Below are 13,869 nucleotides of genomic sequence, written 5' to 3'. Positions count from 1 at the left end.
ATGTTTGTGAGATGTAATTACTCTATTTGTGATTATCATGCCTGTACTGGTTCTTTCGTTTTAAAATGTTACTTATTTGACCTTTTCAATCATTTTTAATGCAGAGAGGGGTTAAACCAACTCAACCATCTCTACCGAAAAGTCACTTTGGACTCAAACTATCTGCTTTGACACTTCTGTCAGCCATGAATCAAACATCAAAATGTAGTTATACAAAGTGGAAAAATTAAAATCAAATAAATAAATAAAATCTTTAATTTCACAAAATATACATATAATTTATTTCACACTACATCCTAGAAAAACTATGAAAAAATGTAGGAAACATTTTTCCATCAAAAAATTACAAAAACCCCCCCAAAACCCATAAACATCTGAACCCAAATGAACCCATTTGGTGATCTGAAGGTTAAACATGATTTCATGTTGAAGAACTGAAGAAGTATTTAGACTCTTCACTTACATAACAGTCCAAAGGTTTTCATATATGAATTTACTTGAAGCAGATAAAGTAAAAGTACTCACTATGCAAAATCATGTTGACTAGTTAATGTGCATCATGAAGCAGTTGGAAAGGTAAACTATAGACATATGGTTGGACTGGAGGACGGGCAGTAAGGCTCCTGCACCATGTTGTTGAAACTGGTTCTTGAAGCAGTCTAGTGGAGAGCAGCTGGATCAGATGATGCTTTAACAACATAAAATGTCAGAGAGAGCACGTCCTCCTTCAGTTTGTTTCCTTCAGAAACACACAGATGTGGTGTCTGAGGAAGCAGATGTTCAGGTGAACATGTGGATGAAATAAAAGGTGAAATCAGAGTGAAGCTCCTGCACTGGTAGGGTTACATATATATATTAACCAGTTATCCATCATTTGTATATTCCATACTTTTTTGCAACATCTTTGCTCTCCACCATTGCACATATAAATATAATATTGTTTGTGGCTTAAATCTGAGCTTTTCTTTATAAAACACATGAGTGTCACTAAAAAAAATCTAATGTAACTCTAAGAAAAAGAAGACCTCTTTGTATTAATAAGCAATAATATACAGCTTTCATTTTTATTTATTACCATTAAGGTTTATGTGAATATTATACGTCCAGTGGAAGAAAGAAGAAGGTTTAGTTGAATGTGTAAAGGTGACAGGAAGTATGAGATTTTCACACATGTAGAGGAGATTGTGTTTCCGAAACAGATCAGGACATAATTGAAGAGGAGACTGTCTGCAGTGAGAAGAAAGAGAAATTAAAGTCAGGTTAGTTCAGAGTAAATAAATAAAATAAATAAAACCCTCCTCCTCCTTCTCTTTGTGTATAACTGGGTGTCAATGCTGTGGTTTCCTCTCTGCTTCTCCAAAAATAAAGTTTTAAATGTTAAAACTGAACCAGAACATGAAGTATGATGATGATGGACAGCAGGAAAATTCTCAACTGACAGCAGAACCTGAAGGCAACATCAACACCTGTGTGATGCCTTCACTGACCAGACCTGACGGGAGTGTTTGCATTTTTCTTTTTTTTAGACTAGTAAAAATGTAGAATATATTATGGAAAGTGATGATTTTATCATTTGTCTCAAAAGCCTGTTTTTTTTTCATCCTTTGTGTCACAGCCTTACCAAACAGTGAGATCTGGAGATGAATAATGAAGCTGATGTACTTACTGTTTACCACTGACCAGCAGGTGTCTGTATGTTGGGCTTACACTTTCTATGGACATGTAACAGTGTTTATGTCGTATGTTTATGTGGTATGCCAGGTTAACCACAGTATTGTGAGGGTTATTGGCTCAATAGCGCCCTCTCTCATAAGCAGTGAATAAATGCCGCTGGCAGCATTAAAACATTGCCAGATTACCAGGGACAAGGTTGAAGTGGGTTGCAGATCACAGCACTCTGCATCACAGTACACTTTCTGGCACCATTACATATTGGTATTATTGCTATCACTATATGGAGAATATGACCACTGTATATTGTCTGACTGTTAATAAAATAATCTCCACTGATGACTGTTTGTCACGGTTCTGGGTCCGTTGGACCCAGTATTTTGAGTTTATTATATTTTGGTTTACTTTTGCATTATGGATTGTTTCTTATGTTTCTCTGGCACTTTGTGTTTCAGTTATCTTGGTGTTTTGGATTTTCTCATTTTGTGGTGGTGGTGGTGGTGATGATTATTGTTATTGAGTTCCATGTTTCTGTTTACTGGTATTTAGGATTTGTGTTCTCATGTTTTGTGTGGGTTTAGTTCCATGTGTCATTTTCTGTCTCTCTCAGTGTCAGGTCTGCGTCTTGGTGTAGTGTTCTCATTTCCTGTTTTATTGTGAAGGTCCGCGTCTCATGTGAGTGTGTTCAGTTTTACCCCTGTCTCGTCTTGTTGATTATTCCCAGCTGTGTGTAATCTCCTTGTGTTTCTCTGTGTGTATTTAAGTCGCGTCTTCTGTGTTTGTAGTTGCTGGTCCGTCTGTGTATTCACCATGTCTCATTCGTGTGTTCACCATGTCTCATTCGTGTGTTCACCATGTCTCATTCGTGTGTTCACCATGTCTCATTCGTGTGTTCTCCCTGCCATCACCATCATGTACCGTTGTCTACCCTGCTTCATGTTTGAGTTCCGGTTCGTATTCTGTAGCTTAGTTGTTTCCAGTATAGTTTAGTGTGATCTGTGTTTGCCGTTTTTCCTCTTGTGCTTTGCGTTCAATAAATCACCTTCACACCTTCACGACTGCCTGCGCTTGGATCCTCTTTTCCTTTTTTACACGGCTCTCCTCACTCGCCGTGACACTGTTAATAAGAACTAAAAGATAAGCAAGTCTCGTTCATCATTTACTGCACAACACAGAGACAAGTGATTTTTTTTTTTTTGAACAGCCAGTCACAGCAAAGTGATTGAGCCTGGTTACAGATGCAATATGCTAGCTGAGCTAGTAAGGATTAGCTGGCTAAAGCATGTTACTCATTTATCCAAACATGGTCAGTTCTGGTCAGTACAACATATTTGGCAGTGAAACACTACATTACTATTAAAGAATAGAAAGAAAAAAATAATTTATTCTACAAGAAACGAAACAGCAGTTTGAAGCAGATCAGCTCTTTAGTACCAGGAGAGGTTCAGGATTTAAAACAAGTGCAGAAACACTGAAAAGCTGCAGCTCTGCTGTAATACACCAGTATTACCAGCAGGTGGAAGCAGACTGTACAAGTGAATCAAATACCTTTCAAATTCCACTTTGTCTTTTCAAGCTCTGTGGGATTTGTGCTGATTAAAGAACCAGAATCAAAACCAAGAAATGTATGAGATGTCTAGTTTAACTCATATATTTATATGTTTGTAGTTTTTTCAGAGCAGGAATACTTTATCTATATAAAAACAGCTATAGATGAACATCAGAGTCCATTTATTCAAATCATCTCCACAAAAGAGGTGACAGGCTGACAAAGTTAAACTTGATATAAAAGTCTGCGGGAACTTGACGTCCTAGTCACTGGAAACTCCCATTATCCCCATAACACAATCTTCCACGCTATTCAAGTCATTGCAGGCTGTGTGTGTAGTTACATTTCTCAAGAGGTGCACATCAGGTCATGTTGAAGTTTACAGCGAGATTTCCCACAGAAGCATATCTGAGGCAATAGTGAGATGCTCAAAGACACAACAGAGCTCTGATTCAGAAGTGATGCTCTGTAGTGACATCAGTGATGACATCATCATACTCATCATCCAATCCCTGTTCAGGTTGAGTGGCCAGGTTTGATGCACAAAGGTCATTTCCTGTTTAAAAAAGAAACAAGAAAAGAAGTATCAGGTCTAAACTCAGGAAGAGGTTAAACAGAGAGATGAGTTAACCAGATCAGTGAATGATTCAGAGTGTTACCTCTGGCTCTGTGTAGATATAAAGACACCATGAGGAGAGTGGAAATGAAGTATGGAGAGAACACCACAAGGATGAGGAACACTCTAAACCCAAGCTGGAGGGAGGGGAGATCAGGGTGTGGGCCCGAGGTGAATGGCATCACTGTGGTTGTAAGTTTTTCTGCAGAGAGAATCCCACCTGTTCAGGTGAATATGTGGATGAAATAAGAGGTGAAATCAGAGTGAAGCTCCTCACCTGTGACAGTGATCCACCTGGGTGGAGACTCTCCATGACCGCTGATGTCACACTTGTAGAGGCCTTCATCAGACCTGGAAACATGCTGGATGGTCATGTGACCTGTAGGCTGCTTCCTGATGAGGGAGCCATCTTTATAGAAAGCAGCTGGGAGGTTGGAGGGAGTGGTCTTTGTTTTACAGAGCAGAGTGATGTCATCTCCCTCCATCACAGGGAGGACAGGACTCTGCAGGATCACTGATCCACCTCAACACAGAGACAAACTACAGCATTTCATCCATTTACACACAGCTTCATCAACACTAACTCCACACACTCAGCTTACCAGTGACTGTCAGGTTAACCATGTTACTGATGGGACCCTCTCTGGACTCACACCAGTAAACTCCACTGTCTGATGGGTAAACTGTGATGTTACAGAAATAACCAGCCAATCTTCCCCACCCATCTCCACACTGAGTTCTCTGTCGTCTGCTTGTGTTTCTCCTCAGAGTCCATCCAGCAGAGCTGTCGTCCTCCTCACAGCTCAGAGACACAAAATCTCCTTCAAAGAACTGAGAGCTGCTGGGACTCACAGTCAGACGAGCTGTGAGGAAGAAGACACATCGATATATTTACTTTTTTCAATAATCAGACCTTTCAGATAGACTGAACTGCTCACATCAACAATCCTTGTACTGGATGTTTAATAAAGCAGAACCAATTTCTTAAACAAGGCTGATTGTCAAAAAGCATGACTTGTTGCTTTATTTGAATGAGGTAGGACATGAAATCATTATCAGGAGGAATAAGACAACACTGACATTATTGAGGAGGAGTCTGTCTGTATGTTCTTAATAAACATGTCCCACAGTCTCCTGGAAGAGTGAGTCAGGTTTACAGTGTGACAGAAGAAGGTTACTGACCTTGGTTTGTGGTGCAGCTCAGCAGTGAGATCAGAACTAAAGAGAAATTAAACTCAGGTTAGTTCAGAGTTTCACATTCAACAAGACAGCAGAGGCATGAAAAACACAGAGTGAACTTACAGAGCAGACACAGCAGAGACGTTTCCTCCATCCTGCTGCTCAATGATATCAGACCAACACTGAGATCAGTTCATGCAAAACCTTCCTCCTTCTCCTCTTCTTCCTCCTTGTGTTTGACTTGGTGTCAGCATTCTTGTTTCCCCCAAAACTCTACAAAAACAAAAAGCAGAACCTCAGTGGTTGCTCAGAGGGGTGTGTTTTGCAGTTTTTTCATCATAAATAAAAAAGAATCTGAGCTACATTATTGAAAGGATTGATTTAAATAATAGGTTTGCAGATCGATAGAAACTAGTTGTGTCTCCCTGTAGGAAATGAGCCAGATTTAATTCCTGCTATCAAAACAAGAATAACCTGTGACATCAAACAGGCAATCACACTTTAGATGAGCTGCTAAGAAGTCACTTACTAATAGTTACTGTATCTGAAATATAAATGGTTATATATCAGTGATTTGATCACCACTAAATGACACCTTCCTGGGAGAACAGTCTGAACAGAAAACATCATCTTTTACAGAAAGATAATCCTTTTTTCTTCCTGCTTTGTTTTTGTTGGTGTAATCCATGTTTGGACACTGATGCACAGGAGAAAGCCAAAGACTGTTTGTAAAAAACTTAATGCATATACAGTTGTTACAATTACTTAAATATTTGACAGATGTAACATGCAGATGTAATAACTTTGTAGACAACCTGTAAATCTGAAAACAATGTTTATGTATTTTCCATCAAACATTGGACATCATCATCATCATCATCATGTCACAGAGTAAATATTAAGCATAGAAGCAGTTACACATATCACATGGAGGCCAAAATGTGATTGTCTTTGATGTCAGGACTGGTGTCCAGGAAAAACAAAAAATGGTTACATTATTTTTGAAACATTACTGCCAATGGGAACAGTGGCATTTTAAAATCTATAATCAAATTACCTGGAGAGCATGCACAAGCACAGGTGGAGGAATCAAACTCACGACCTTCTTGCTGTGAGGCAACAGTGCTAAGAACTGGAGCACCAAGAGTTTAAAAGTTATTTAAGATGAAACTCTTCCCTTTCTATGATATAAATTAAATATTTTTGTTTTTGTTTGTTTTTTTACTTACAAGTGATTCTCTTAGTGCTGTACCTTACGGCAAGTGCTTTCTTGTTTGTTTGTTTTTGTAGGGGAGGGGGCGGGGTATCACGTGTTTTATAACTAAGTTTGAAGAGGAAAAAAACAGCGGTTTGTTTACTTCCTATATGAACGGGAACCGCCCACAGACTTCCTGAATGATTTCTGTGTGATTAGTTCAGTTTTTTATTGAAAAAAATTAAGGACCGACATCAATCAGCTATTTAAATGAACCATGTTTACTTTAATGTAAAATCGCAACATAAAAATCTAAACGAATAAACAACTGTCGGTTAAGGTGCCTCGCAGCAGTCTCGGCTCCTCCGCTGGTCCGGAAAACTCCGGAAAGTTCTGGAGCCGGTAAAGAAGTTTCACCGGAACCGGCGCGCTCATTCAGAGTAGTTTTCACCGTGATCGTGTTGGCGGTACGTGGCTGAGAGCTCGTGAGTAACTGACGGAAAACCTTAGAAAGATAAACGTTAACCGGCTCCTCTGTTTTTACTGAGACATTGACGTGACCGTCGATGTTTACCATGTTATTCACCTTTAATCTGTAAAGCGCTAACGTTTTAACGGGTTCACGGTACGAGCTGGTACGGAAACGTCACATCATTTTCTGCCGTAGTGTAAAACGACGGTAAACAAACGGATATTTCAGTAAATCTTTACTGTGCAATGTAAACTAACTGGACTCCGTGACTTTAATCCTGCGTCTATTCCCTCCTCATTCTTTGCTGTTTTAGGGTTAAGCGCAAATGGCTGTTGTAACGTTTTCGTGGCCCTGCTGGATTTTGATGCTCGTTGTCGTCGCCACCGCGTCCACTGTCGCCGGTGAGATTTCGCCTTGGCGCCGAACCGAACCGAACAAAACAAATCACTCCGCTGACTGTGAAAACGTCATTATGTGTGAATAAGTATTCGGTGACTTTTATTGGTTATAGAAATGGTCCAAAAATCTCAAAGTTGTGGCGACGTCACGTCTTCGTAGATGGCGTGTTGGTCTAAGTTTGGGAGCCTTTGAATGGAAGAGTCGCGACATTAAACATGGAGCCTTCAGATAGTTCCCTACAGTGGTTACTTGAAACATGTCAAACATTTTGAGCCACAAACAACATTGCTGTCAAGGGAGATGCTGCAATCAATTTTTGGCAAAGTGTCTTTTTTTCAATCCTTTTTTTTCCAACTAAAAACTTTAATAGCTATAAAAAAACACCTTTCAAGAGGGCCAATATACAATATCTCTTTAATTCGCTAAAGATGTTTTAATTGGCTTAAAAAAAGCCTCAGGCACAAATATGCTTGCAAACAGGGGCGCCTCCAGAAATTTTCATAGAGGTGGCCATATGGGGGCTCCAGTGTTATTACTAGGGCTGGGTATCGTCACTGATTTCTAGAATCGATTCGTTTCCGATTCACAAGGTCCCGAATCGATTCGATCCACGATTCGATTCGATTCACTTAAATTCGATTTAAATCTGGGAAATTTTGACAGTCAGAAATATTATAATTCAGATCAGTACATTTACATATTTTTGTATCTATGAAAAGGAAGCTGACACACGCAAGACTTTATCAAAGGTGTGAGCGTCACAGCAGATGCCTTTGTGTCAAAGTAGCTGAAGATAAAACACAGAAAAACATGAAGGTGGTTTTCCTGGCCTGGGATTTTATAAAAATATTCTGCAGTACATCAAAAACGAAAGAAAACCATTAATCAACATATGAACGTTACCTCTGACGTTACAGCGGTTTTATTAGAGACACGGCTAAGCGTTTTGCATTTTGCATAATTTTAAAAAGTTTAAATTTGTTCAGTATTGAACGGCAGAAATTAGGTTTTCTTTTCGGAAGTATGTAAAATGAAAAAAAGGAAAAAACAGCGGCGGACAGCGCTGTAAACAACGGTAGAGTTGTGCGTAACAAGCAAGCGAATAATGCAGAAAACAGATTTTTAGACGGGAAACTGTTCTTGAAGTACAGAGAGAGCGAGAGAGAGAGCTGTGCATGAAGTGTGATTTTATCATGGTGGAAGCAAAACAGTAAAAGTCAGAGTGATTTCATGACGATGTTTATGTGAAGCGTAGTTTGGATCTTCTTTTGCTGCTGGTTCAGTCAATATTGTTTGGAGAGAGATAAAACTAACAGCTTTAGAATCAGCGCAAAAAGGGCGTGAACACAAAGCGCGGACCCGCCGAAACATCAGAATCAGCGAGCTGTCGGCTTTCAGCCCCGACCGTGTCCGTGCAGTTGTTGTGCCAAAAAGTGATTGTCTGCCAGAAAGTGATTGCCGTCCGCGGGAGCGCGCGCAGCCGCTTAAAGCTGCAGCGCCCGTCGGGTGAGAAAGGCGACATCTCACTGATTCTGATCCGCGGGTCCGCGCTGTGTGTTTACGTCCTTGTGCAGAATCCGTGTACCTGCTCTCATTTACTGTCTTAGCTGTTTGGTGGTTGTTGAAATTTTGTGAGGTTTCACCTGAGATTCTGGCGTTTCGGGCAAAATAAATTTATATTAAAAAATCGATTCAGGATTTTAATGAATCGATTTCACGTTATCCAAGCCAGAATCGATTTTAATCGATGAATCGATTATTAAAACCCACCCCTAGTTATTACGCTTTTGTCAAATATAGGTTACTTAAAAATATGGCAAAAAAAGAGAGAGAAAAATATGTACCTAGTTAATTTCTTGTTGTTAAAGTTGGTATGACTAAAAATAGGTACATAAGAAAACCAGATAAGATTTAGAAATCCATAATAAAATCCTCTCTCTTGTGCTCAGTCTACCATTGCTGTAAAAGGAAAAACAAAAAACAAAACTGGTCCACTGGAGTGAAGGGAGATGACGTGACTCTTCCATTTAACGCCTCTAGTATCAGCTGAGGTTTCCATTAGATATGATACGTTATACTGTATCAAATCCCCCACGCCCGACAAGTTGGAGGGACGCCTCTTCTCCGTTACACTGGATGCTCATATTCACAGAGTTATGGTAAACTAGGCACTACATGAGTTCCACTGATCCAAATGTCAATCCAAATATTAATCTGAGCAGTAAACTCAGGCTTTAAAATGCCTGTTTAAAACAAGAGCAGGTTTTGCATTACTAATGGGTCTTGTGTCAAAATTGGATATTGGCCAATATCAATTCAGGTATTGGTCACAAGAAGATTGCCGGTATTTATGGTTGTAAATGAACTATTGGCCTAAAAAATGTGAAACGCATGCAAAAGGGGAGAGAAAAAAAACACCTACAGAAACCAGTTTTTGAAACAACACCAGAGGGCATGTACAGTACTGTGCTGTTAATGCACAGTACTGGTAAGGCTGCCTTCACTGGTAAGGCAGCCTTACCAGTACTGTGCATTAACAGCACAGTACTGGTAAGGCAGATTGTCGTAACTGTAAAACACGTTATCTAAAGAAACCCGTTTAATAATACTGCGTTGATTTTAATGTTGTGACTGATCTGAATAGTAGGATCTCAGTCTAAATGACATGATCCACTGAGACCTGTGAACTGTCACCTCAAAGAGAGATTTATAGGTTAGTGAGGTATTTTGGATTGCAATTCAGAGTTTTAATTGGCAGGTAGATGACTGCCTTGGAAAGGGGTTTTGATCACAGGGTAAGCAGATCCTGTCTCTTAACTCTCCACTGAAGCCTTGTACACACTGGAAGTAATTCGCAACAACATGGTGGCCAAACACCACAGAAGGTGAACAATATTTGGTTGTGCAGTGCAGTCTCCAGTCTCTTCGGGGGTGTGGCATAACAGCTGTCAATAAATTGTCCAAAAGTACAGGAATAACGTTAGCAAGTATACATTGACCATCATAACAATATATAACATTGGCTCACACCGGCCGTGGTACCTCAGCCTTTGTTCAGGTTACACATACATATTGCACCACTAAACAATATACTGTAACTCACAGCCAGTGAATAGCAAATAACCATTCATATACAGCACATTAGTGGGCTCTGTAAGCAGTAATTACAGCCTTTGCATCTCTTCTTACCTCAACAAGACATATAGAAAACACACTACAACTGAAAACGTTCATTAGCATCACTACGGTATTTGAAGCTCACTTTCCCCGCTAGCAGCAAGTCCATTAGCCTAGCACGACCACGTTCACGTTACGATCTCATTCTAAGCACAATACTTCGGCATTACTTAACTTATAACGTTATACTTTGAATGACATGTTCACAACAGTCTTATTGCTTCTACTGTGTTATCTATGAGTCACTTTGAGGACTAGTAACCCACCTGTGTATTAAAATAAAGAGGCACAGATCATGAACTAGTTTACAGTTGCAGGATTTATTCTGCAGATTTGCCTCCAAGGGGGGTTCACGCTCCTCCTGAGCGCTATGCGCCACCTAGTGCAGTGTTGCCAACTTAGCGACTTTGTCGCTATATTTAGCGAGTTTTCAGACCCCCTAGCGACTTTTTTTCTATAAAAAGTCGCTAAAAAAAGACGTGAAAGCGCGTATCGCTTTTACTCTCAACAAGCAGCGGGTGCTGTAACGCAGTCAGTTCTTCTTTTACTCTTTTACTCTTATGCTGTTTTGTGGATCACAAGGTTTAAAACTACTTATAAACACACACACACAAAGTAACGCCACCAGAGTGCCTATTTCGGGTCACTTTTGCCGGTCCAAGCCCGGGTGAAGGAGCAGGGTTGGAATTGTGACATTAAAAAAATAATAATTGCTAAAAGAAATTTAATTTGTAGTTCTAAATAAACTCTAAATGCACTTAGGACGTTTTTTACTCACTTTATGTCTCTTCCACGATGTTATTTCTCTCTCCAACAACAATTACATTAGCGTGACCAATTATGCAAATTAGGTGATGACGTCATTTAGCGACTTCTAGCGACTTTTAGGACAGCCAATAGCGATTTTCCTTACTGAGGAGTTGGCAACACTGACCTAGTGGCCTTTTTAAGTAATGCCATGGAAGATGTAAAGTGTAGTGGGAAAATACTGAATCGGCAAGACATAACAAACACAAAAAAATATAACTGGGGTGTTCCCTTTTTTTTCTTGTATGAAGACATGAACTGAACTAAAATCCCCATAAGTCTTTTTTATCTTGTAACTCTTTAACTATTAATTTAATCCAAATTTATTAAACATACATTTTAACCTTTTACATTGGCAATGCAAAGTGGGCATTTTTCAGTACAAGTACTTTAGAGGGTCATCAGATGTCTACTTAAAAGTGATTTACTTTTAAGCAGACATCACTTCTAGTGTTAAAGTTTGGCTCAGTAGTTTGGTGGATGGCTCTGAACAGAAACCGATTGGCTGCTGTGAAGGTGATGAGTCCTCACTCTGCTTTTTTTCTTTTCCTCAGCTTCAGACCAGCAGATCTTCAGACAAGCTGGGATGAGTGTCAATCTGACATTTCAGGTTCCCACTGGCACCAAATCTGTATGGCTAAAAAGACTTCCCAATGAGAAATATATCTCCTACTGCAAAGACTTAACACCAACACGTCCCAGTGACCAGGAGGAGTCATTTAAGGGTCGGGTGGAGGGGATGGACTGTAGCAATATCAGCGGCACCGTCTCTGTAACGTTGAAGAACCTGACCAGAAACGACAGTGGGACATACGAGCTTCAAGTGGTGGACCATGGTAGACAGCTCTTTAATAAAACTGTCTTCCTGAATGTTACTGACCCAGGTGAGACAGGCTTATTCACAACATTACCTCCCCTGGGTATACCACCGGGTGGGCGTAGTACAAAGCTAAATGGTACAATAAATTTCAAGAGCTTTCCGTGCTATGAGTAACATGAGTTACCATGGCGATATAACCTGATTTGAACTGAATATTCCGTATCAGTGAAAGCTGCACGGGTTATTTTGGGGTTCAGTGTCTTGCTCAAGAATATTTTGACATATATACGAGAGGGATTGAATCACGACCTGACGTACTCTACCTTCTGAGCCACAGCTGGTCTGAGTGATGTGATCAGAGTGCAGACGATAATGTCTGACAGCAGTTTGAAGAGGAAATGGATTCTGTTCTGTTCTTCACTCATCACCTACCTGACAACTGACACCTCACATCTGTTTCTCACCTGCAGGTCAACCAGGAGGACTCACAGAGGATGGAGGGAAGGAGGCTGAATCTGTTGGACTCACAGTGGGAGTTGGTAGTTTGTTGATCTTTGTAGTCTTGGCTGGGATAATTTATAAATTCGTTACATGCAAGGAGAAGAATTCACACGACCTTCCTCCTGATCAAGACGTTTGACTGAAGCAAACCTTTTTTTTCTGTAAGTCGGTGTAACAAATTGAAAAGAGACGGAGAGGAGTGGTTTTATTTTTTTCATGAATACATTAACTGCACTCTGGGTTTGGCCCTCTCAACATCAGACAAACCAGACTTTCCTGCAGCGTTATCCTGTCATTAAGATGATGACCACAGCAGCAGGACGGACACATCTCCGAGTTCCTTTAACTTCAGCTTTAAGAGTAGATTAAACACATGATCAACGGGTCATGGAGAGAGCTTAACTTTCCTGGTACAATTATAAACTGTATAAATGAAGGACTTGGACACGGTGACACCAACCTTTGGTTAGACTCCACATTTGAAAGCCTCCATGTGTGGGTGGATAAGTTTATCTCCAGCATCCAGGTGGATGTTAAAAAAAAATCACCCCTGTAGAGTTTTTATAAAGTAAGAAACTGTCCAGAGAGAATGAACCTGTTTTTATACCTGTGCAAAGGTGGACATTTGAACCTGTATGTATTTACTTATGGAGACACCTTATCATGAAATCTGTTGTGTAGTATTTAAGATGCTAAAAACATGCTAATATATGAAATTTGTTTCTTTGTTTTTTGTTTTTTTTAAATTAAATTATTTGATTTTACATGTTGTCTAATTGTGTTAATGATTGAAGTAAATATTTGTGGGGGGGGGGTTTTCTGATGTATTCGTCTTTTTTTATAAATGTCAGAGTCTGTGTGATGCTATATAGCCATAAGTGTGACCATTTAATGTGAACTCTGCAGGTTCGGTCTCCCACAGCAGACAGGCTTTAATTTTGAGGATGGATGAAGGAGGCAGGTTTTCTTTGAATCCTCCTGTCACGTCAGACTTTCTAATGTCCTGTATCGTACGGTTGATATCGGAGCTCTAATCTACACAAGTGTGGGTCTTTACAGACACTGAAGTCTGTTAGGTAAGAGTTCATTATTTTTGTAATAAAATATACTCATCTGAATGAGGACAGAGGCAGCGATCACTGGAATTATCAGCTAAAAATTGTTTCTCTGACTCTCTTACAGGATGTTACTGTTGTTCATGAGGGTTTACCCCATCCTGAACCCTGTACAATCACAATATGTATTTTTATATATTTATTTAATTGTTCAAATCTAATCAGGGAACAAAGAAAATAATCATTCTAACTGACACATGAAAACTTTATGACATTCTTACTCAAAAAGTCCATTTTGGCTTTGTCCAAAATCCAAAGTTATTGCTGATAACTTGAAAATGTAAGCTAGGTAGGTACTGATTACATGCATAAACGTCTTTTTGAATTTCTGGCTTTGTTGTTGTACTTGTGACCACGAGGAATCCTTA

At 39.7% G+C, this 13,869-nt stretch overlaps 1 protein-coding gene and 1 long non-coding RNA gene across 2 annotated transcripts in view; one reads left to right on the top strand and one right to left on the bottom strand.

Moving 5' to 3' along the window:
* The window catches only part of LOC102079562 (uncharacterized), a 26,665-nt gene extending 12,796 nt beyond the window's left edge, over positions 1-13,869 (top strand). The window contains exons 4-5 of the mRNA XM_025905945.1: positions 11,726-11,949; positions 12,356-13,869. Of these exons, the coding sequence (XP_025761730.1) occupies positions 11,726-11,949; positions 12,356-12,525 (394 nt within the window). The 3' untranslated portion in view covers positions 12,526-13,869. The remainder of the gene's footprint in view (positions 1-11,725; positions 11,950-12,355) is intronic.
* Positions 3,309-4,159, bottom strand: LOC109199337 (uncharacterized). The gene is made up of 3 exons (XR_002059759.2): positions 4,114-4,159; positions 3,880-4,038; positions 3,309-3,776 (listed from the first exon to the last, which is right to left on the bottom strand). It is a non-coding gene; the product is annotated as an uncharacterized LOC109199337 (long non-coding RNA).

The sequence above is a fragment of the Oreochromis niloticus genome, linkage group LG3 (assembly GCF_001858045.2).
Source record: "Oreochromis niloticus isolate F11D_XX linkage group LG3, O_niloticus_UMD_NMBU, whole genome shotgun sequence".
Classification (NCBI taxonomy): Eukaryota; Metazoa; Chordata; class Actinopteri; order Cichliformes; family Cichlidae; genus Oreochromis; species Oreochromis niloticus.
Note: the sequence above shows the minus strand (reverse complement) of the source record. Positions and strands in the feature narration are given on the sequence as shown.